This window comes from Triticum dicoccoides, chromosome 4B (genome assembly GCF_002162155.2).
Source record: "Triticum dicoccoides isolate Atlit2015 ecotype Zavitan chromosome 4B, WEW_v2.0, whole genome shotgun sequence".
Lineage (NCBI taxonomy): Eukaryota > Viridiplantae > Streptophyta > Magnoliopsida > Poales > Poaceae > Triticum > Triticum dicoccoides.
In genome coordinates this window covers 245,221,163-245,245,276 of record NC_041387.1, presented here as the reverse complement: position 1 = coordinate 245,245,276, position 24,114 = coordinate 245,221,163, and the positions used below count along the sequence as shown (strand labels likewise).

General features: G+C 41.8%; 1 protein-coding gene across 3 annotated transcripts; it reads right to left on the bottom strand.

Moving 5' to 3' along the window:
* LOC119295899 (protein ABERRANT POLLEN TRANSMISSION 1-like) lies at positions 1-23,511 on the bottom strand. 3 transcript variants are annotated; one of them, XM_037574330.1, is made up of 22 exons: positions 23,128-23,511; positions 22,918-23,029; positions 22,516-22,833; positions 22,178-22,443; positions 21,219-21,426; positions 20,335-20,508; positions 20,179-20,256; positions 19,272-19,517; positions 16,253-18,361; positions 14,212-16,009; positions 13,930-14,033; positions 12,866-13,222; positions 12,629-12,747; positions 11,385-11,643; positions 10,948-11,172; positions 4,208-4,347; positions 2,394-2,466; positions 2,044-2,145; positions 1,671-1,949; positions 1,361-1,528; positions 821-1,205; positions 1-364 (listed from the first exon to the last, which is right to left on the bottom strand). In XM_037574330.1, exons 1-22 carry the CDS (start codon positions 23,274-23,276, stop codon positions 228-230), a joined length of 7,806 nt encoding a protein of 2,601 aa, XP_037430227.1. In that variant the 5' UTR covers positions 23,277-23,511; the 3' UTR covers positions 1-227. The 3 variants fall into 3 exon arrangements, with proteins under 3 accessions (XP_037430227.1, XP_037430228.1, XP_037430229.1); XM_037574331.1 differs by having other exon boundaries at positions 22,516-22,812; XM_037574332.1 differs by lacking the exons at positions 22,178-22,443; positions 22,516-22,833; positions 22,918-23,029; positions 23,128-23,511 and having other exon boundaries at positions 20,335-20,503; positions 21,219-21,354.
* Positions 23,512-24,114: the final 603 nt, after the last annotated feature.

The window sequence follows — 24,114 nt, the reverse complement described above, 5'->3', positions numbered from 1 at the left end:
TGAAAGGAAGGAGACTTGAGATACTAGCACTACAGCTCACACACAGACACAGCTTATTTCAACGCCTTATTTTCAGAAGCTCGGTAAAATAATGCTTCATATGCGTCAACAATATTTCTCCTGGATTAAAGCATTTATTCAGGCGCAGCTGTTTTAGTCCACAAACTAGAAGCATCCATCCAGCTTTTACTGGACCAAAGAATCGTCCACGCCTACGCCTATGCTGCCTAATCTTTCGGGCTCATTTCCACCTGCGATGGCTCATCGTTGTCAGAAGAGGATGAAGAGGAGGAGGACGACGAGTCCATATGGTGCCCAGAAGGGCCGCGCGGTGGCAACTCTGACCCGTGTTCTTGCTGATTACCTGGACAAGAAGAAAACACACTATCACAATGAGAATAGATTTGTTCCAGCTCACACACACTAGTCTCCAATTTGTTCAGGCATGTTCCTCAGATAGTCTTAACAATCTATAAATTGTTTCAATAATAATGAGAATAATAATGCGCATGATGATACCATTTGGATATGGGGTCCATACAGTTTCCAAGTGCTTGCTTGTAGCACAAAATACGGCAATTTCCTTAACCCTGTATACTAACGAATGCAAGAAATATTGTTTTAACTATACAAGCTAGAGCGGTCGCACGATTAGGCAGGTACTCTTACAGACAGACCAATTAGATCTTCTCTTTATTTATTTTCAAACAAGGAAAATATTTCAATGATTAAAATGCCTGACCAGTGCTATTTCTTCCTGTATTTCTACTTCAGTTAGAGCTGACAAATAGAATCACTGAAGCCATGATTCGTATCTCACCTGCATTTTGGGGAACTTTAGACTGTAACTTTTTCGTGTGCTTCCTTATAAGCTTCTTTGTTTTTGTTATAGTCAACTGCCGAGCAAATGGAGAAAACTCGATATCATTCTCACTCCGTTCACCCTGAAAATCCTGATCACCATCTCCTTTCATAGTCTTCAGGACAAAATGCATTGCTTTCTTTTTTTGTGAACTGAACAATCCCTTCACAGAGGTGGCAAATCCATCACCAGCACCATCACTTGGTTTTCTAAGGAAAGCTGGTAGTTGATCAGAGTTCCCACTTTCATCACCATCGCTGTCACTCAAATTTAAATCACTGGCAGCGATTAATCCTGCAGTTGGCTCTTTTTGGCTAGTGGATTTAGCTTTAAACTTTTTACCCTGTAAAAAAGAAGTGACGTCTAAGTCAAAGGATTGCCTTGACAACCTTAAAGATCCATACAAGGCATCACACGATGTGCTATTTAACTACTTAGCATTCAATACGGAATGCCATTCAACTTCAAAAGTTAGAAAGCAAAATGAAAGAAAAGCACCTGCATGCCAGTTACTGACTTCAGTACTCCCCATACAATATGTTTCTTCACTCGTGAAAACAGTCTTGGCCATGTCCCAGTAAAATCTTCACGATGAAAGGTATCCATGAGTAGCCTTACATCACTAACAGCAAATGGCAATCCCTCATACGTGAGAAGCAATTCGACCTAGCATATCATCAAAAGCTTACATTATATGGAATAACAGCGAGCGTATGAAAGAAAAGGACAATTGTTTCAGCAGGCTGTGTACTACGGTTACTACGTGGCATAAATAGAACATCATTTGATGAAGTATATACCAACCAACCTGGCTTATCTTTATATTGCGGAAGTCCATCATCTTCTGAGGTCTAGATTGCTTCACCTCATTAGGTTCTACAGGCTTCTTCTCTTCACGAGCAGAACGAGTTTGGGCATTTGACTGACCCTGGATTTGTGAAACAAGTTCATTAGCTACAGATTCAGCCACATTTTCCTCCCATGTTCTGTCAAATGATGACTGGTTACTGGGACTGTTTGTTTCTGCAACAGAAGTGCCTTTCTTAACTCGCCGTGTCCCTGCTGTAGTAGAGACTTTGAAAAGTTCCTATATAAGGAAAAGGACAAGCACAAAATGAGCAACAAAGGAGAAAGCATAATTAATAAATCACAGCACAAATACCATGAAATGATAGTTTAACCTGCCGCTTTTGTGGGTGCTGCTCATCACCAGGGAAGAAATATCCCCACATCATTCTGTACATTGATTCTGTTAAATAAATTTTCAGTGGATAGATGTCCACCTACATTAACAAGGTAGAAAGGAAACACTGTCATTCACCAAACTGTTTCTTTTGAGCAAAATTATTCACTATGCATGTATATACACAACCGAAAATAACCTGACAGTAATACTGTTTAATGTGTATTCATACAGCCTGATTTGTTACTCTTGTTCATGTAAACTACAGAGGTGGGTAAAGCTTGCAATCAAAGGAAAATATTGGTCGCTAAACATCAGTTCATCAAATTTAAAATCCACTGAACCTACCAGCAAACTCTCAATTACTGAGTTTCCATCAGTCGGAGCTCCTTGCCTAGCATTAACACGAAGCATTGCATTCCTGCATTGAAAATTAGTGTTGAACCATGGTTGCTCAGAATGGAGAATAGATGTTCTTCCAAGCTAAAATGAATCAAATACATATGAATCAGGAAAAAGAACAGAAAATGAAGAACAAACTGTAAGAACAAAAGTTCAGATTCAAATATCACACTCGGCATCCATGCCTTTAGCTTAGTTCACTCCTTTGTCTAAATGGAGCCACGGTTAATCTTGGATGTACTTCTGCTGAGCTCAACTCACACAGAAATGAATAGAATCAGAACCCATAGTCCATGAACTCTACATGTGTCACTTATTAGTAATGCGCGATGCAGATGCTTGGAGACATGCTTACCAAAAATAAAATGTTATTTCTTGCCCCGCAGCAAAGGCAGGGTGCTAGATTTTTAGTGCCGGTGCTTGATTAGACACTACTAGTGTTAAGGTTCTTATGCTTGATCACCATCTAAGCTTCTATAAAGAGGTGCTTGCATAGGAGATAACTCTCAGACAGGTGCTTGGTGCCGTGGCTATGCTTCTCTTTAAGTGCCCATTCAGAAGCTGAGCATTGTGCCTTTGTGCATGCTATTATATATTTCATTCTTAGTAGTATTCCAAAGTTACACTGAGATATATTTCAGTGTAGCTATCTCCAGCAAGTAAACTATACAACCATCTAAGCACCCACAAAGAGGTGCTTGCATTGGCGGAGATAACATCAGACGGATGCTTTGTGATACTTCTTGCGCTGCACCTTTGTGATGTCCATCTAAGCACTCACAAAGTGTAGCTGTTTTCTCTCTCTCTTTAAGTGCCCATGCAGAAACTTCTTGCGCTGCACCTTTGTGATGCCCAGCGGCGAGTCTACTGGACAGGCTTAAACAGGCTCAAGCCTGCCCTCCAAAAAACAATATTTTTTTACTACTACTAATACTTTCATCCCAGCTCAATGGTACATCTACGATCGAGAGCAAACACACAACACCACACATGCACAGCGAACATGCACCACAAACGAATCCCAGCATCCATCTACTGTGTAATTACTAGTTCATGTACAGTTAACTAATTTAGTGTACAATACAACTTATTTGCGAAAAAAAAGAGTACAAAAATGAGTATGCATGCACGTACTCCTCACGCTGAACGTGAACCTATCCCAGCTAATATGAACCCAGATACCCTTCCCTTAACTATTGTGATTGTAATCCCTCCTCCACCTTATATGGACAACAAGATGGGGAGATAATGGTTATTTTGCAAGATAAATTCAAATTTTGATTCAAAATTAGATATATATTTTCAAAAATCCTAGAAAAAATCCAGTTAATGCTACATCTTGTAAGTAGTAATTTGGAAAATTCCGAGCTTATTTTGACAACAATATTAGGACATCATGGTTTTTTTTTTCCAAAAGAGAGCTTAGTTTTCTTGCCATTGACTTGAGCTTACCTTCATTTTCTTCCTAGATTCGCCACTGGTGATGCCCTTATATATTTCACAGTTAGCAGTGCAAAGTTGCTTTAAGATATATTTTGTGTGTGACAAAGTTTCACATAGGCAATATTCCTGTTGTTGGAAAATGCAGATCCCAGACTAAAAGTAATATCTTACAAAATGAAAGAATTTGCAATTAAGTTGGCAAAATGAGAGGCTGAAGAGTCCACACATGCCTAAAAGAAATCTCACGTCACTTCATTCTTGTAAGAGAGATATTGTAGTTACTATGGCTTAATACTGCAAGGGAGAAGCATCCTTACTTGCCCCATTCAGACGGTGGATTCCAGGGTGCAACAACAGTGTCTGATTTTGCATTAGCAAGACCATTTCTGAGAACAAATAACTTGGTTGTCAACTGAGCAATGCCTATGTCTTTGTAGTCCCGGTCAAAATCATAAATCTACAGATACATACAGAAAAGTCAGCAAAAGATCTAAATAAGCATGCACATTCTGTTATTCGGAGAAGAAACTAACGATAATGTTGTATGTGAGCCCATGTTCAGTCCGGCCCATAAGGCCCAGGCCAGTTCCAAAAAAAAAGAAGTTGTACTGCTACTTTTCTGTTCGCCATCTTTTTCTTTCTTTTAGGGCTTCTTGAGTTGTGCCCAGCAGAACCCTTTTGCACTTTGTCTATCTGCTACTTCTGCGTGTGTGTGCGGCGTGAACATTTGTTGGATCTTGTGGCTCTGGTGGTTTGTTTTATATATAAAGCGGGGCGAAAACCTTTTTTGGGAGAAAAAAAGAAGAGGAGCCGGACTCCACTCAAAACAAAAAAGAGGAGCCAGATTGCCTTCAAAAAAAAGAGGAGCCAGATCGTATCCGGTCAGAAGCGCCGCTCCACACTAGAAAAGCACGTGCTGCTCTCTCTCTCTCTCTCTCTCTCTCTCTCTCTCTCTCTCTCTCTCTCAACATGGTATCAGACCAGGTCAGGGCACTGGAGCCGGCGGCGGGGTCCGGTGAGGAGGCGGCGGCGCATCTGGGCGTGGCTGCTGTGCGCCAGCTGCACGGGCGACGGCGGCCGGCTGGGTCCGGTGAAGAGGTGAAGCTGGAGGCGGCGAGCTTGGCTGAGGAGAGGAGAAGGAGCTGCAGCTGCTGCTGCTGAGAAGGGGAGGAGGTGATTGGAGAGAAGGAGGAGCTGCGGTTGCTGCGTGCTGTTTGTGGTGAGAGGGAACGACATGCAGTGTTGCGCTGCTGCTGATTTGCTTCTGTGTGCTTGCTGATTGGAGAAGAAGGGTTTGAGTGACCAGACTGCGACCAGACTGTCCGGTAGGGGCTGTGGTCCTGAAGGTGGCAGTGACTGCTGCTGCTGTTGCTACTCAGCTGCTGGAGTTGGTGCTAGTAGAGAAGAAGAGAGAGTGTGACTGGAGCTGCTGCTGCTGCTGCTGCTGGGCTCCTGGAGTTGGTGGCTAGTTTCGTGGTGCTAGCGCGCGTAGAAGAGCTGAGTGGCTGCTGATTGCAGAGGAACAAGGCAGCACTAGAGGTGGCACAGCTAGGAGAAAAAGAGGTGGAGGCAGTCATGGGGGCTGAACTGATCGCTGCTATAAAGAAACTTGCGCAAGTCATGACTGCGAAGGCTGCGAGGGGTCAACTCTTCCAGGTGGCGTAATTGTTGTGCCTAGCAGATCAGGGATTCAAGCTTGAGCTCATGCCAAATGATGTCAAGCTGAACGGCAGGCCTTGTGCCAAATTGAAGACAGGGTCCATGCTCATGTCCCAAATTGAAGCAATTGCAGTGTCTGTTGAGGCATTGCTGAATGCTTTTGCTATGTGGAGCCTGCTGTCCGTGAGGTCTTCCGGTAAGGGCACCAGATGCTCATGTCCCAAATTGAAGACAGGGTCCATGTTGTTCCTCAAGGTGATAGAGGTGTGAGTATGTGCAACGCCCCGACCAAACCCATCAGTTCACCCATCAGTTCCTGGCCGTTGCGCCTGGGATCTAGACTGGCCCCACAAACCAACACTAGTCTTTCCTGCGCTTAACTTTGAGGTTCCTTTTGGATGGGCTCCCGGAAAAGAAGCTGCACCTTGTTGATATGAGTAGTCTTCCATTCCTATTAAGTCGGGATGTCACATATACCCCCCTCAAAGGAATCGACGTCCCCATCGGCCCAGCAGGAACGTTCTCTCTTGGCACACATCTGTTCGTGCTAGTACCAGCATCCGCATGTGCCCTGTGTATGCATCACTAACCCGCACACGGCCATGTAACCACGAGGGTCGGCTCTGATACCAATTGTAACACCTCGACCAAACCCACTGATTCCTGGCCGTTGCGCCTGGGATCTAGAGTCTTTTCTGCGCATTTTGTCCACACTCTGCGCACCCAAGATCAATTTCCCAGTTGGTCACCCATCCTGAAATTGCTCCAAGCAAAGCACGCTTAACTTTGAGGTTCCTTTCGAATGGGCCCCGGAAAAGAAGGTGCACCTTTGTTCATATGAGTAATCTTTCATTCCTATCAAATCGGGATGTCACATTATGTGAATGAGCTGCAACATTTTTGGGCAGATCTAGATCAGTGTGATCCCGTTGAGCTTCCACATGCAAAGTCCATGGAGATTGCCAGGAATTGGGTTGAGCGCAAGCGTGTGATGCAATTTCTCAAAGGTCTAGATCAAGATTTTGAGAGCAGCACAACATGCTGCTTCATTAGCGACGCTTTTGTCCTTGATGAGGCCATTGTTGCGATGTCCCAAGAAGAGGTACGCTCTAGTCGAGAAGAGGAGATGGAAATGAATCTGCTTATAGAGTGGCTGGCCAGTGAGGTTTTGGGGGTATTATAATTGTGGTCAAACGGGGCATATGAGTCATTTCTGCAGTGGACCCAGAAGAGGCAGAGGCCGAGGGTACAGTTGCAGTAGCAGCCTAGGTGGTCAGAATGGGAGTGGCGGTTCTTGGAATGCTGCTCATTGAAATGTTCCCAAGGTAAATGTAGCTGCTTCAGTTGAAGGGAAGCAGCCTGCAGGAGGACAGGAGACTGCTACGAGCTATGCCAATTTTGTCGATACAAACGAAGGTAACATTGAACATGCATCAATAGCAACCCCATAAAATAAACTTGGGATGGGTGCTTGACTCTGGAGCATCACAATGTGTTGCTGGAGACTTTAATGAGTTTAAATCTCATGTTCCACACTCTCTCGCACATCAGAAGAACATTCATTCATACAGCAGATGGCACAACCCAGCCCATCACAAGTGTTGGGACAGTCAGCTGCACACCGAGTATTGAATTATCCTTGGTGTTGCATGTGCCAGCTTTTCCCGTGAACTTAGTGCCCTTGAGTGCTTTGGTTGACCAAATTGATTGCCGAATAATTCTTGACAAGGTAGTGTTCTTGATCCAGGAGAGATCGGCAAGCAGGAGTCTTGGAACTGGAACGAGGCGTAGGGGGTTGTGGTGCATGGACTGCAACATGACGGACCAAGAGAGAATGCACAGGCTAGCTGCAGTTGTTGAGGATAAGGAGACTAGAGCCCTGATCCATCACTGCAGGATGGGACATGTGTCTTTTGATAAGTATTTCTTGATGTCATGAGTGGTATGGACAAGAGCAAACTGCATTGTGATGCGTGTGAGTTTGCTAAACATATCGTAAACTCACATGTGAGTAAGGGGATCATGAGCATATCTCCTTTTGTGTTAATCCACTCTGATGTATGGACATATCCAGTGTTATTTGTCAGTGGTGCGAAGTATTTCCTTATGTTCATGATTGCTATTCTCGGGTGACTTGGGTCTATCTTTTGAAAGATAAATATGAAGTGTTTCAGTGTTTCAAAGTTTTTTATGCACTTGTTCAGCCTTAATTTAATGTGAAAATTCAAGCACTCAGATCTGAAATGGCATTGAGTATGTTAACAAGACCATTGGTGCCTTCATGTCGGACAAGGGCATCCTGCATCAAACATCTTGTCTGGACACACCTCTTCAGAATGGGGTGGTAGAGAGGAAAAATCGCCACCTGCTGGAGGTTGGCCCGGGCATTGATGTTCACCATGAATGTGCCCAAGTTCATGTGGAGTGAAGCTATCATGATGGCCACCTTGATCCGCATGCCATCCCGGGTGATAGGTATGAAATCAGTGTGAGTTGATTTTCACCGAAAATAAATTCCATGTTCCTCCCAAGGTGTTCGGTTGCACTTGCTTTGTTCGTGATCATAGGCCATCAGTCAACAAATTGGATCCAAAGGCAGTCAAGTGTATCTTTATTGGGTATTCTTCACGACAAAGAGGGTACAAATGTTGGAGTCCGTTTGTGAGGCGGACATTTGTGAGCATGGATGTTACGTTCCATGAATCAAAACCCTTTTATGGTGAGAAAACTGATCTCAGTGTCATGTTTGAAGAACTTGACCAATGTCTCCCTCCGGAGATTGGTCGAGAGAGGGAAAGTAGTAGCACACAGACGCAAATGAAAAAGTTACCTTCCGTAACTCCTATGGCTCTTGTGATACAAGCATCAACTTCCACTGGTTATGTGCAGGTTGGCACTCCTACTCAGACTGGTAGTGTGCTGAGGTGGACAGCAGAGCAAGCAGCTAAAGGTGTGTTCACTGAAGCATGCATTGGCTCAGATTGGTAGTGTGCCAAGGTGGACAATAGAGCAAGAGGAGCAGTTAAAGGTATATTTACGAAAGCGAGGTGATGGTCTTGCACATCAGGGGGAGCAACTAGATCAACCACCGACGGAATAACAGGGTACTACTGATGTGATTTCCATCTCCTTTGACGGGGATCAGGCTGAAGGGTCAATTAAAGGGAAATTGCTTTGAGGAGAACTACTCGAGCAACAGTAGGGATACCAAAGAAACAGTATGGGTTCGATGACAATGGTATTGGAAATTATGTTTCTTATAAAGCATTATCTCCAGCCCACAGAGCATTTGTTGCTTCTCCTCGGTCTGTGGTCTGTTCGGACTGACTGGAAGAAGGTAAAGGAGAACTCAAGGTGGCGGGTGGCCATGGTGGAAGAGCTGGAGGCCCTGTGTGAGAACAAGACATGGGTACTAACACCTCTTCCAACAGGAAAGAAGGTAGCCAGTTGCAAGTGGATATACACTGTGAAGCAGAATGCAGAAGGAAAGGTTGAAAGGTACAGAGAAAGGCTCTTGTGGTGAGGGGGTACAGCCAGACATACGACATTGACTACGATGAGACCTTTGCTCCAGTAGCAAAGATGAACACCATGAGGATTCTGATCTCCTGTGCAGCAAATTCCGGGTGGCCACTACACCAACTTGATGTGAAGGGTGCGTTCTTGCATAGGTACTTGCTGGAGGAGGTATACATGGTGATTCCACCTGGGTTCTCGACTTCTGAGACCGTTGGCAAGGTAAGAAGGCTGAAGAGAGTAGACCCGGGCATGGACAGCCCGGCCCGGACAGCCCGACATCCCGGCCTGGCTCGGGCTCAGCTTTTCCGCCCAAAGCCCGGCCTGGAAGCCCGAAGATAAGCCCGAACAGGGCATAAATCATTATTTTATTAGATATATAGGTATAATATATATTTTAAATATCCTGAAATTATTATTTTAATCAAAAAATGCACTGATTATTTATTTCTGGCCGGGCCGGGCTCGGGCTTGAGAATTTAAGGTCGGGCTTTGTAAAGCCTGGCCCCGAGAATGCCCAGGTTTAGACGAAAGCCCTTTACGGACTGAAGCAGTCTCCAAGAGCTTGGTTTGACAAGTTTAGACGGGCGGTGTGTGACATAGGGTATGGACAATGCACTGGTGATCATACATTGTTTTATAGACACTCTAAAGGGAAACTAACCATCCTTGCAGTTTATGTTGATACCATTATCACCGGTGATGATGACGTAGAGATAGCAAGGTTAAAGGGGTGTCTGAGTAAGGCCTTTGAAGTTGAACATCTTGGTCCACTCAAGTACTTCCTTGGTATAGAAGTGGCCAGTTCTGAAAAAGGAATAATTCTTTCTCAAAGAAAGGTACGCATGACCTCCTCTGTGATGTTGGCATGCTAGGTTGTCGAGCTGCTTCAACCCCAATTGATCAAAACCATAATGTCTGCCTAATCAAGTGATCTAGTGGATAAAGAAAATATCATCGATTTGTGGGAAGATTATTGTACTTGTGTCATGCACGACCAGACATTGCATTTGCAGTAAGTTGTGAGCAGATATATGCATGATGCATGAGCCTAGGCAGTACATAGAATCTTGAGATACTTGCAGAGTTGTCCTGGAAAGGACTGATATACATTAGTCATGGACACCTCGTCGTGGATGGTTATTGTGATGCTGATTGGGCTAGCTGCCTGGATGACAGGAGATCAACATCATGCCATTGTGTTTTCATAGGAGGAAATCTAGTGTCTTGTAGAAGCAAGAGACAACCAGTTGTTTTTAAATCAACTGCAGAGGCTGAATACAGAGCCATGTCTCAAGGGTTGAGTGAGTTATTATGGACAAGGAATCTATTAGAAGAGCTGAAGATATTGAAGATCAGTTGTATGAATGTATGGTGCGACAACAAGTCAGCAATTAACATAGCAAACAACTCAGTTCAACATGATAGAACCAAATATGTGGAGATTGACAGATTCTTTATCAAGGAAAAACTGGATACGGGGATTAGCAAGATAGAGTATGTGAGCTCAAGGCAACAGATCGCCTATTTAGCTTGGGTAACCCTTTAAATTGAATTTCTATTTTCAAGAATGGGGTTTACCAAAATTTTCAAGACTCTGAGGTTCAACCCAATCCATCTCTTCTTTCTTTTTCCTTCCTATACTAAAAAAAGATTGAAAAGGATAAAATTTTGTCATATCACGAAGAAATCTATCCCTCCCATAGCAATAACTAGAATTAAAAAATGGGAATGACAAAGCATCTGGGAATAAACGATTAATTTTCCTCCCTCTCTCCAGATAATTGTTCGCCGGCATCTTTTGAAAAGGCACTCCTAGTCTTTGAGCTATTAGAAATCACAAACGTAATATTATACTTGGCTGGAGAAAAAATAAACTTACAATATCATTTATCTCAGCTTCAGAAAAGGCTTTTCCATCTGCTAACATGCTCCACCCGACCTTGTTTATCCTCACCGAAACTCTCATGGCACATGAAGGGCTTTTGTTCTTTTCCTTTTCCATCAACCTCAACTGTGCAGCTTTCTGCATAGCACTTCTCAGCATAGAATATGCTTCTTTCCTACCATTTCGGACATTCACAAGTTCTTTCTTCAGACGTTTTACCTGGCAAAGCCATGATGGTAAACTCAGATTGAAGTAGTTTATTCATAAGATGCATGCTAATGAGAGCTTAAGTATTTGCTTCATTAGTGTTAAGTAAGTACAAAAAAAGATATGAACTAACCAATGAAGTTTACAAACAAATACAATTTACAGGAAGCAAAATATTATTTATGCCTGTGTGGACAGACAACAACTGTAACTCTCATACATACCAGCATTGACTTTGAACCAGTAACAATTGATGTAGAATCATCGGATTTTGGCGACTGACTCGGATCACCAGATAATTCACTACCGGTAGACAAGATTCTGATATCATCAAACAGTATCTTCCGTTCTCTTTCTTTTACTTCAACATGGATCTTCGCTAATTCGACCTCTTCGACTCCATCTGGTACAACTGCATCAGATTCTTCAGCAATGTCGCTATCATCATCATCAAGGGGATAGCACAGATTACTCTTCCGAGTTCTGAAAAATGGAGTAGTTTCATTAGTACGAAGCAAATATCACCCAAGATATATATTGCCCAGTCAAGTTTACAGATGAATACAGCTAGCAGAAACCAAAATGCTATTACGAACTAAATAAACTTATTTCGGTTTTTATTTTAAGAAATATATTCATGTTTATAAATTCCAAGGGAGTGCCAACGAATGTGGAGATTTTGGGGTCACAAAAAAAATGAATTTGGAGATAGTATTTAGAATTTGCACTTGGTAGGTGGCAGGTCGTTAAGTTTTTGCAGCAAGTACTAGAAAACAGAGGTGGTGTGATAGTGATTGAAGCCTCACCCGTCGATGAGCAAAGCATGGTGGATTCTAGGGATTATCCCAAATCTATACCATATTAGAGAGCATGAGAAGGGATTTAAACATTGATAAATGTGCAACTTGTTCAAACTAGCAATATAGATATGTAGAAGGGATTTATGGGCCACATGGGCCAAGGCATCCTTCGCTGTATATAGATTAGAGAGTATATATCACACTTGACATTTAGCACTGACAAGTGATACTCCATCAATTCGTAAATACATGACTTCCCAAAAAGCATTCGGTCAAAAAAATAATAATTCTGACTACAATTATGTGAACTATTTTTCAGATTTGTAAGGTCAAAATAGTACCATATAATTTTTCATAAAGACATTTTCATAATATACTATGCTACAAAAAGTAACGGTCAAAGATACATATTGGAGACCGTGTCAATGCCTAAAACTTCATCTCTTTACAACCGGAGGGATTATATGACAAAAGCTCATATAAAACTAAAAAATGTCATGTTTGTTAGTACCCATATGAACAAACACCCAATTATCATTATTGGAGTATTTCCTAGTGTTTTTTTAAGGAATCTACCACGTTAGATCTTCCCAATCTGTTGTGAAGGTACTGATAGCATAATAGTATTCAAATGCTAAAATGGAAGTAATACAAGATAGACAGAATACCTGGGAGCTCTCGCAAACAGCAGATTAGTCAAAACATCCATCATAACCTGAAATTGGCGTGATGTCATACCAGCAGTTATATCTGGAGAGTTAAATGCCAGCTCTTTCAGTGGCTTGACCTGCATCACCAAAAAAGAGTAAACACATACACTTGCTACCTCCACTGAGGCACTGACCATGCCAAAAGATGCTCCGGAAATGGTGCAAAGCAACTTCAAATTATGGCAGAGAATAGACCTTTAGTTCAGGATTTCCTCCCTTGTGTCTTGTGATGCGGAAGTACATTTGGCATGGCATAAATACCCTCTCAAGTAAAGCACCAGTTCTTTTGACTTCTGACGATCTGCGGTGTATTTTTGGCAGCCACTGAATACCAGCACCGGGGTCAACATCAGTTGGAGCAACATGAGCCTGAACATGCTCCAACATTACAGAAACCTCAAAACGTGACCAGGTCATTTCTGGCTTGGACTCTCCGATGGATACGTTGCTGGCGCCAAGTGCTTTCTCAAACATTTCTTGACCAACTTGTACAACTGACTGAAATGAACGAACCATCACCCGTCCACTACCAGCAGCTAGCAAAAACCTACCCTGATGTAGTTGTAACAGATATCTCAATCATTGCAACAGTGTTCCTAAATATATTGTATTATCAAAACTGAAATCATTCTTCCATAAACACGACACTGAGTTAGTAAGGAAATAACAAACAATGAGCTTGAAAGTAAATTCGCTAGCTGTCAAGGAGTGTTCACACGCAATCTATGTGCCTGCAATCCATCGTACTGAAATTGTGAAGTTTTGGCACCATTTGGAACGTGGGAATTTCATAGGACATTAATCAAAACATCCATTCTCACTGAGAGTAGAATTTCTTACAAATTTATCCATATGGGAATCGTATGTTCCAAACGGGACCTTGAGTTTCATCGAAATTTATATATTATCCAATTATATGGCAGTAATTTGTGTGTGAGATGCAAATATCAAATGTAGTTGCATTTATGTTTTAAAATCAAATACGAACTTCTGGCCCATTAAAATGTGAAAATCACGTCAGAGTCATTTGTTATTCGAATTCTCTTATTTAGTAGACTGACAAGTACTATCAGCTTAGGTCCACTATTTCTTGTATGGGTAACATTGGTTATAGTCATTATCTGCCAGTAATGTACTGAAGATGAAGGTTTGTGCATAGTTTTGAGTTTTGACAAGCCTGTGACTGAAGGAAAAACAATATGATATTTCTTAAAATGCTAATATGAACTGCCAAAAAAGCAGGGCGGCAGTCTACTCACATTTGCTTCTTCTGAATGCAGATTGAACTGAGGTTGGACAATATTAACCATGAAAAGTCTCGTGCCTTCATCTTCAGAATCACTACTGTTTGAAGGCTTCGTTGCTACATCACAAGTTACTAGTCAAAGTAAGAAACTATTAATGCAGCTGCTAAATTTTCCCAAGTGTTTAGTGCAAAGCTACTAAGACATTTTTGAAGATAATAAAACAAAAAGATACCAACTTAGTTCTGGGGTCAGTACAAACAGCTAGCACGAAAAGGGATTCTGTGATAAGCATACCAGTTTCACTACTTGATGTTGGCTCTAGCTTGCTGGATCCGATGGAAGAAGCTGGGTCTGAACTCTTGGTTTGTTGGAGAGGATCTGAAGACTGTGATGCTGAGGGTGAAGAGTTGGGAGCACCATCATTAGACATCTCAGCTTCTTTAATTGCCTGCTTTTTGTCAAGAATCTTTCTTTGGGTGTATTGGCGAGAAGGAGATGGTTTTGGAGGCTGAAATGCTTGGGTTAAACCACCAACCCAAGATAAGATAGCGGCTCTATTTTCTAGACTCCACAGAATTTTTAATCCATGAACGAATACTCGCTGACAATTGTCAGCAACAACAACATTAAACCCCTCCTCATCACTACCTGATTGCGCATCGTCACTTTCATCACCCCCATCAAACTCAGACTTGAATGATGTCACCTCAGATTTTTTCCTGCCATCCTCCTGCCATGCTGATAATCTAGCAGCATCGGCCTTGGGAGCTTGTTTTCGTATTGTGAAATAATCAGAGTACAGAAAAAATCCATCATCCCGGCTTTTCTCAGTCGATCTAGTTTTTGTTTTGCTCTTTTCACAAGCAGGATTATCTGCAACTTTGGTATGCAGACTCTTGCTTTCTACCTGGGCATCCTTCGAACTTGTTTGTTCAGGAGTATTATTAATAAATACCTTCAATAAGTGCATGTCTATGCCCATGTAGACAAGATCAAGAGGTTCGCGCTTGCAGTCAAAAGTAAATATCTGCTTACCACGACTGGAAGAAATTTCCAACCTGAGCTTTGTGAAGTGCAGTGTCAGACCTTTAGCAGGATCATCAGCCTGTAGTGGTATATTGTTGATCTGCAATAATGTAGCATCAAAACGAATACACTGTTCGGTCATAACTCTATCAAGTGGCAGGTTTCCGGACCGGATAAATCTAGGAACTCCAAACCGTGGAAACCTAGAGAAAAGTCTTAATTTATGGGGAGGAAGAAAAAATAAGTTCCACCACTTTGATAGCCAGACCAAATCATGAGCTCCAACATTCAGAGTCGGAGAATCATTTGAAGATGCTTGGGTTTTTCGTTTACTCTCCATAGGTTCAGCAGTACTAGGTTTAAGTGAAAAGCTCCACTTTAGTGAGAGTGAAGTTGACCGAAATGGATCAAGTACTTTGTCTCGCGGTTTTCCCTCTACAGGTAGAGTAAATATATAATGATCCATAGGGTTGCCTGAATCACATCCCCACTCTATTGCAATGTCCATGAAAAAGGAGGGTGTTTCAAGGAAAGGTATAGTTGTATGAGGTGGAGGTTCTAGAGTGCACTTCTTCGCAAGACTCTCTAGGCTAGTGATGTACACCTTTAGACACTTTGAAGACAGACTGACATAACCATCCACATATCGTATTTCTATATAGCCAGTTGTGATTAGCAATTGATCTAGCTTCTCATAAGGACTTGTTGCAGCAGGGAGATGCCACATTGTTTCAGCAAGACATAAGCTGAATTTACCGTGGATGTAGTTCCGCATATCATCCCACCAGGGTAAACTGCGCTCTCTTCTAGGGGGTTCGGGGCGCTCAAAGTACCATCTTTTAGCAAGATTTGCCCTGCGCAATGCACATGTAAAAGCATAGCTTATATCGGCAAAAACTGGCTCATAGCCGACTCCAAAGGAGACCTCCCCTCTTTGAAAAGACAACAGTATGTCAGCATATGTTTTCATTGGTGGGGTATAGCCAGTAGCGGACCGTAGCAGATTTACTCGCCACCATTTCCCAACATAAACATCTTGTCGAACTTGGGGCTGAAAACAAGTCGCCTGCCACCAGAAACAAATAATTATATAATTTGAAATGATATTTGACCAGGACAATTTTTTTTCAAATGTATGAAGTACATATTGCAGAAATTATTTTTAATTCCCTAGCTTTAACTCAATTATGTATTTGAACAAAGAGAGAAATTGCAGCTATATGATGTTTGAGTACTATTGCCAAAGGGTGAGTTTATAGTTCTAATAGTATTCCATAGATGAAAGGAGTGAACAGCATCAAAGGCTAACCTGCTGGGCAAGCACAAGCCGTCCATCACATTTAGCAGAGGTTCCAGAAAAGAGTGGAAATGTGTAATCTCTTATATACGCAGATAATGATTTAGCTTTCAAAGTAAAATTGCTGCCATACAACCGGGAAAATGGAATATCATTTTTTGCACAAACAGGATCCACGCTTTTAACAAAACTAATCATTCCTTCATCACCCCCATCAATCTTTGATAGGCTCACGTCAACATCTTTTGCACAGATTGACATAACTGATGCTCTCTGTTTACTCATCTTAAATCCTGACTGGAAGCCACTTGAACATGAACCTGACCCTTCTGATACTGACAACTTCTGACATGCCTGGTAATATGATTTAAATGCCTGTATATGGATTTCTTCTCTAAGCTTTTCAAGAGATTGCATGCCAGGCGCATCAACATAAACATCAGGGCTGTCATTGCTCTTTTCAGAAGCAGAGGCATCCAATTTTGCCTTGGGGGAGTCTTTGTTTTTGGCTGACTCAAGCTGATCGAGCAGATCCAACCTAACTATGGACTCATTAAATACATTCTTCATTAAAGTCATATGCTCATCAAGCCAACCTTGGAGAGGTTCTTCCTCAATTTCTGCTGTGAGGTCACGTACAATTAACCTGATATACCGAAATGCCGTGGATTTTGATTTGCTCTTTTTACTGCTGCTGCTGCTGCTGCTGCTGCTAGATTTCTTCTCAGGAAATAATACCGATGTTTTTGCTGCAGAAATAAGTTTAAATGCCCGCAATGTATCTTCAACTGCATCATCAATAGCCCGCAGCTGCAACCTAAAAGGCAGACATATATAAGCATCTCGCAATTGAATAACCCAATCACATGTAGTTGCAGACTGAAACTTCTTATCAGGAAGGCTGTCCGAAACAGAAATCGGGATGCGTGAAATCTGCATACGGCTGCTTTTGAAAAGCTGTGCATCACAAAAAATAATCGCAACCCCTTCAATCAAAACACCAATCTTGGCATTCTCAGAAAAAATGGAGCCAACATGAACCATTGCTTCAACCCCATCAGCAAGTTCACCTGAAATTTTCAATGATTCCACATCAATGGCAATAACTGATTCCCTTTTCTTTTGTGCCTTCTCTTGCTGGCTATTGTCTGTAGGATCTTTTTTTGTCAAAGTATCCATGTGCGCTGTTTCATCTTTTACCTCAGTAGCAGAATTCTGGAGTTTCAGCCTGTGCAGAACTGATTTAAGCCGCGTGCCTACTTCAAGTAATTCCAGGCAGGGATCTGGCTCATACTTGACTGCTATATCTGTCACATTGATGAGGGAGCAGACTGCATTGTCATTCTGCCCACCAGAACGCTTGACGAACTTTGCCTTTTGCACATCAAAAAGTGTAACCTCCTCTGCAGGATTATCATCAAATTGATATTCTTTATGTGTTAATCTGGATCTTCCAAGTTCAACCTGCATGGAGTGCTTTTCCTTGTTCAGACATACACCAAATCGATTAATCTCAAGAGAAGTGGAGAAGTTAACATTCTTATTATCTGGAAACCTGGTCGAGTTTACATAGGCCATCCTTGGGCCACCATTAGCATCATCGATTATCATAACACGGCCACCCTGTGTACCAAAATTTACACGCTTTGGATCTGCTACGGACATATCTTCAAGCCTCATGTCACCAACATACAAAATAGAGCACTGTTCAACACTAATCTTCACTAGCTGTGCTCCTTTAGCATTATTGGTAGATTTTTGAGAAGTCTCATGTACAGGTCGTTTCTTATGGGGGCGAATGCTTTTCAAAAAACCCTTGTAGGACATTGCAGTTGTACAAAGCAACTCAAGGTAATAAAAACAGAAATGCATTCCTATTCCAGATATATTAACAGAGAGAGCAGATTTAGCATGGTCAACACCACTATCTTTGCCTGCCTCCTTTTGCTCCAGATCAAGAGTTGAGCGACTAATGTGCAGTAAGGTGCCCGAAATGCTTTCATTTATCAACTGTTGATGTTTCACAGCAACAAGGAATTTTAATTCTTCAAGCTTTGCATGCAGTTCAGGTCCTTGGTTTACCAACTTACTTGCAGAAAAATGAGTAGACAGCAAGCAACACTGCATGATCCAGTATTTACAGCTAAGGTTAGCAGTTATAAATGGCAACATACCAATTTGATGTGATTCATAATTTGGACACATGAAAGCTTGAAACCTTAATATTTCTGCAGTACCAAGCAGACATGAATCTCATAATTCATTAAATCATGTTGGCATGGTCTTGATAAATGGGATGTGGGCAGACAGCAATTTCTATTATTAAGAAAGTAATAACTACATTTACTTCACAAGCACATAATCTCCAAGAGTTTCAAGGATAAGTGCCTTCGAAGTGGAACAATATGCTACTGTAAAATTAAGTTGATCCCATCTGGTCATATCCAACGTTTAGGCAGTTTGGCATGCAGGTGAGTGAACAGAACAGCAAAAGGAATTGACTGTCAAATTACATTTTATGATATAGTATTGCTATGGCTACGACAAGGAATATCGCAGAAATGGATCTAGCATTTGGCCTCCATGAGTGTATGAATAGGCAAAAGATTGGTCCGATTTAAAATTAGCATAGACAAGGAATGTTCTAAATTAATTTCTCTAGGAAATGCTGAAATGCCAATTGATTTTTAAACTTTTCAAAGCTCACATAATACCTTAAAATGACGTTATTATTGAAAGAACAAATGTAAACCAGAACACCTTGAAATCATTTGCAAGTGCTACATTACCAGGGTTCAGTCATGACATCATACAATTATATTACCATGGCTCAGTCATTATAAATGTGGAGCATTTTGAGAATATTCTTCTTAAAAATGTAAAAAGAAACAAACAACACACTGAAATAATTCGTGATTTGTACTGTGTATATCAAGCATCAGTATAGCTTAATGAAGTAGTCATGTTACAAGAATTGTTCAAAGACTCATGGACATTCAGAGTAGAACAGAGCGCATTATAAGGAACTTACATGGAACAGAGGTATGTCATCAAGACTATAAAGCACAACAGACAACTCGGGTACTGAGAATGTAAGTACCAAAGCCAGTGCTAATTTTTCTTTGGGCACCTTGTCTTGTTGTGGACTTTCATGAAGAACAAGGGGCTTCTTTTTAGCTGACTTCATCAAGATCAGTGGCTTAATTCTGCTTATAATAAGATTACATTGGCCCCCACTGATCTTGATATTTACTTCCACTCGAATTGGCTCTGTTGACTGAGAGAAGGCAATGCATCAACACATATGCTATGAGGAAGATATTACACACAAAAAAGTATAACAAAAAAAAACAGGGATGTGAAAAAAGTTGTCTTCCTGAAAACAAGGACATGACAGCCTACGATTTGCTCAATCCTATAAGAACTGACCATATGATCACCTCCTTTGCATGCACATGTGAGGATGCATATGCATGAATGCAAGACATGACAATGTACCAAACATCACCTACATACGGTAGACACACCAAGCTTTTGGACCCACTCTATTGGCCATGAAAACAGCTTTGGCGAAGTCAAGTATGCAAATTACCAAGATTTTCTCTAGTCATATATTGGCAATTAACGATCTCAAAGCAATACCTCAGACAGAGATTTCAAAAGAAGTGGATATGGCTGTACCACATCACTGGAAGATACAACTAGTGTAATGGTAGTTTTATTCCATAGTTAATACAGGTGTTACTTTTGTTTGCACAGCGACCTAGTCAAGCCAAAATTAAGAAAGAACTGTAAATCTATTGGTTCATAAGTGAAGTGTTTTCCAACAAATGCAGCAATTTACAGTAAAGATCAAGTTGAAGCCGGCAGAAATTTCTTAAGAGAAATCATTAGATCAACAGCAGTACAAATTGACAATGCAAGCAAACCAAACTGACCTGAGTGGGAATATTAGCTGAAACAATAGTTGCAATTTTCACAACCTCTAATACAGATGTAGAACCATCCATCAGAAGCTGAAGAAACAAATAATCATCATAACGTAATCTAAGTTGAAAAAACTAGATCACTCATAGGAGAACACAGAAACATACATGAATATCTGTCACGTCAGTTTCCAACCAAAGGTGTGTTGGAGCCACCCCTAAGTCATTCTGAGGCTGTGACTTCATAAGTCTCACAGAAATGCTACCAATTTCGTTGTTGATCGAGAGGCCATGGTGCTTTGGCAAAAACTTCAGATCTAGCTTGGACATATTGAAGCTAACCTTCCAAAGAACAACTGCATTTTAGTGAATGGTAACCCGGCAGCCAACTTACATTAAAAAAAATGTAACATGTAACAGTTTCAAATGGCAAAACAAAGAGCTGTAGAAGATGCTGAGGTGATGCCAACAATAAATATTTGAAATAGCACCTGGAGTATATACAATTGTTATGAACTACAGTACATGTGTTACTCCTTCCGTAAAGAGATACAAGAGCGTTTTGATCACTAAAGTAGTGATCTAAACGCTCTTATATCTCTTTACAGAGGGAGTACATGTTATATCATATCAGCTCATGATATTTGTGTTGGACACTTCTTAGAGTACTAGCATGTTTTCAATCAAAGAGTCATAGTTAAATGTATTAAGAGGCAGAGGATTGTTTTTCCATGCTAAAATATTACAAGTGGAGAACAGTAGTTAGGTAACTGAAAAACATAAAGAATAACACATCTTAGCCTGGTTGTGCATTCATCGAGAATTTGAATTATCTAGCCTACAAAAATATTGGTGTGTTGCGGAGCTAAGTGAATATAACTAAGAATATTGTGAACTCATCCATTTGGTGGACAAAAGTGGCCTATGTGGGTCTTGTTTAATAATGTCACAAGAAGAAGCTAGAAAGCATAGAACTATATATGGAGAAAGACAATGCCCATATATAACAAAAAATGGTAAACATCAGTGGTACTGCAGGATATAAATACAACCTTTTCAGGAATCAAATCGATCTTCTTATTCAATGACAAAAGCTTGCTCCCCTCGGATTTGGCAGCTGATTTATTATCCACAATAGATTCATCCTTCTGATCAGCAGCAGTAGAAGCAGAGGGCTTCTTGGTGAATAGTTTTTCTTCCAGGTTCACAGCAATTGGACCAAACATCAGATCCAAATTCTTGACTCTAATTCTTTTATCCCTAAAGAGTGTTATAAATAATGTTACAACTGCAAAATACTCAAGTGGATCACATGTATTCAGGCTGAATGGGCCAATATATAGGAGTGCAGGAGATGAGCTAAAGCAAGCCAACTCAATCTGGTACCGACATCACACTACCACACATATACACTCTTAACAAATAATAGTTAAGTTTTTGCTCTTTCACAACAACGAATGATGCAACACATGCAGTTTCTGTAATCGAATGGGTTCCCCGAATACGATCAAAACAGCTAGGGTGGCAATTTAAGCTTCACATAGGCATAGAACAATTGTTATATGACTCTGATTGTTAGCCTTGGGATAATTGATTATCCTGAACTTCATTGAACAAAAGTAGACTGAAATGCACATTTTCTTTGAGGCTTATCGATAAGTTCTGGGGGTGCAGGAAGTAACTTATGGATAGATAAAACCACCTTATCCACCGCAGAGTATTAGAGGCAAAAGTTGAATCACAGAAGGTGGTTTCCGAAATTATATTTGTGACTGCTATGGCTCACATGAGTACATTATGGTTATGTTGCAGTAAGAAGCATTAAAAAGGTACAGCAAATAGCAATCAGTTGTGTGCGGAGACATTTGATGGAAATAGTAATCAGTTAATCGCCAACAGCTACTACTTCTCAATCAAAACACCGGAGATCCTAGCCATCAATGACTAGATTTCTACTAAAATGACCATACAGTGTCGAGAGTGTTTGCAAAGCATCCCCTTGAGGGGTTACCTCTGATGAAGCTCACACGAGAGTGCTATATCCTCAAGCAAGATAGAGCTGCAGTCAGTAGTGTCCATAGCTGAAGGGTATTGTCCACTCACCCACCAATCCAATTTGTTAAATGGTGATGAAGAATCATTTTCCGTGCCATCTACCTCTAACGCTTGTACAAATAAAGGTATCAGGTGTATTTGAACATTAAGGACTGGATGCAGTGCTCCAGATTTAGATAAATCAATCTTAAAGTCCTTGATGCCAAGAGCAGCTTTTGGAGTCTACAGTAAGAAAATGACAAGTTATCCGTCAAAAGTAACATCACTAAAAAAATTGACAGAGAAGGGAGGTACCTTGAGCCTGAGGTCCACTAGAGAAAGTGATAAAAGGCTGGCAACATTTGTTATAAGCCTCCATTTTGCTTGGCCTTTGGAATTTCCTTTTGGTTTGGGCGATGAGGCTGAGGTTGGCTTGCGCGGGGCAGGTTTCTTTTCGTTTGCAGATTTGGCGGGTTGCCTGAGCACAATGTGCAATTCAGAAATTCGCAGTTGCAGGACTGGGCCTTGAGTTAGTATGGTGAGCCCCAGCTGGGTGAGTGGCTTGCGCAGGCCGAGTCTAATTTCACCGACAGAGATGGACTGGAGCGGTCCCTGAAAAAAGAAGGATTGGCACTGGTTGTGAGCAAGTAATAAAATACTACTCCGTACTACTGTACTTACTACAGTAATGATGAAGCAGGGCAGGGAGATGCATACTTTAGGAGAGTTAATGGTGATGCCCCTGAGATAATTGAAACCATAGGAGCGGCAGCCGATGGAGAGCTTGGCCGTGCGACGGAGCACCCATGCCAGAGCCTTGGCAAACAAGCTGCGTTGTTTGTTTGTTTGTTTGTTAGACATTATACAAGAGAAAAATCCCAAGAAAAGTGAAGAGCAGGTGCAAGAGAGAAGAACCAAAGGGCATACAGGACGGCGACACACGAGGCCGTGGCGGCCAAGGCGGCAAGGAGTAGGAGCTTGAGGGTGGAGAGGAGGAGGCCGTAGCGGAGGACGAACTCGAGGGCCTCCCAGGAGACGACGAACCCCACCAGCAGCTGCACGAGGCCGAGCATCATCGCCGCTGCTGCTGCATTCACCACCGTCCCGTGGCCGCATCAAACTGGGAATTCTCCGTGGGGTGGGGTGGGGTGGGGTTGGCCGTGCGTATGTCGCGGTGGATTGGATCCGATCGACGGGGGGAAGGAGAAGGCGGAGTGGAGGGATCGCAAAGTAAAGTAGTGGTGGAGAGGAGGAGTGGAGAGGAGGTGGTGCGCCATTTCCGGAACAAGCAGAGGAGAGAGAACGGGAAGAACCGAAGAAATGCCACCGCACTACGGTTACACACGTCTTCTTCATCTTAACCCAAAAATCTTTTTTTTTAACACAAGACCCTTAGACACGCACATGCACAATATAGAACAAGCGGTCATATACACGCTCATACACTCACCCCTATGAATGCACATCCTACTCCTATGAGCACCTCGGAAAGACTGAGCCGACATATCATCTTGAAATTTACGAAGTCACCGTAGGCACCTCGTTGTCGATGGGAACGTCTCCTCCCACTGAATTCGCATGTATATGAGCGCTATGAGCACCTCCTAGAGACTGAATCGGCATATCATCTTAAGGTTAATGAACTCGCCATAAATGCCTTCGTAGTTGACGAGAACATCTCCCCTCGTGTTTTCGTAATATCACTGTCCTCCTAAATTCAGGCTCATGTGGAGTTCATTGGTCCTAAAATAGAGATGACGACCGTCATGGAGAATCTGAAGACTTGGATCGTTATGGATCAGTGCGACATTGGAAAGTCGGAAGAGATTACCGTGTGAGATTTGCGGCAGAAAATCCGCACCTCGTGCAGGCGGAGTATGAGTTCTGAACGTTGTGGAATAATGTAGTGAAGAA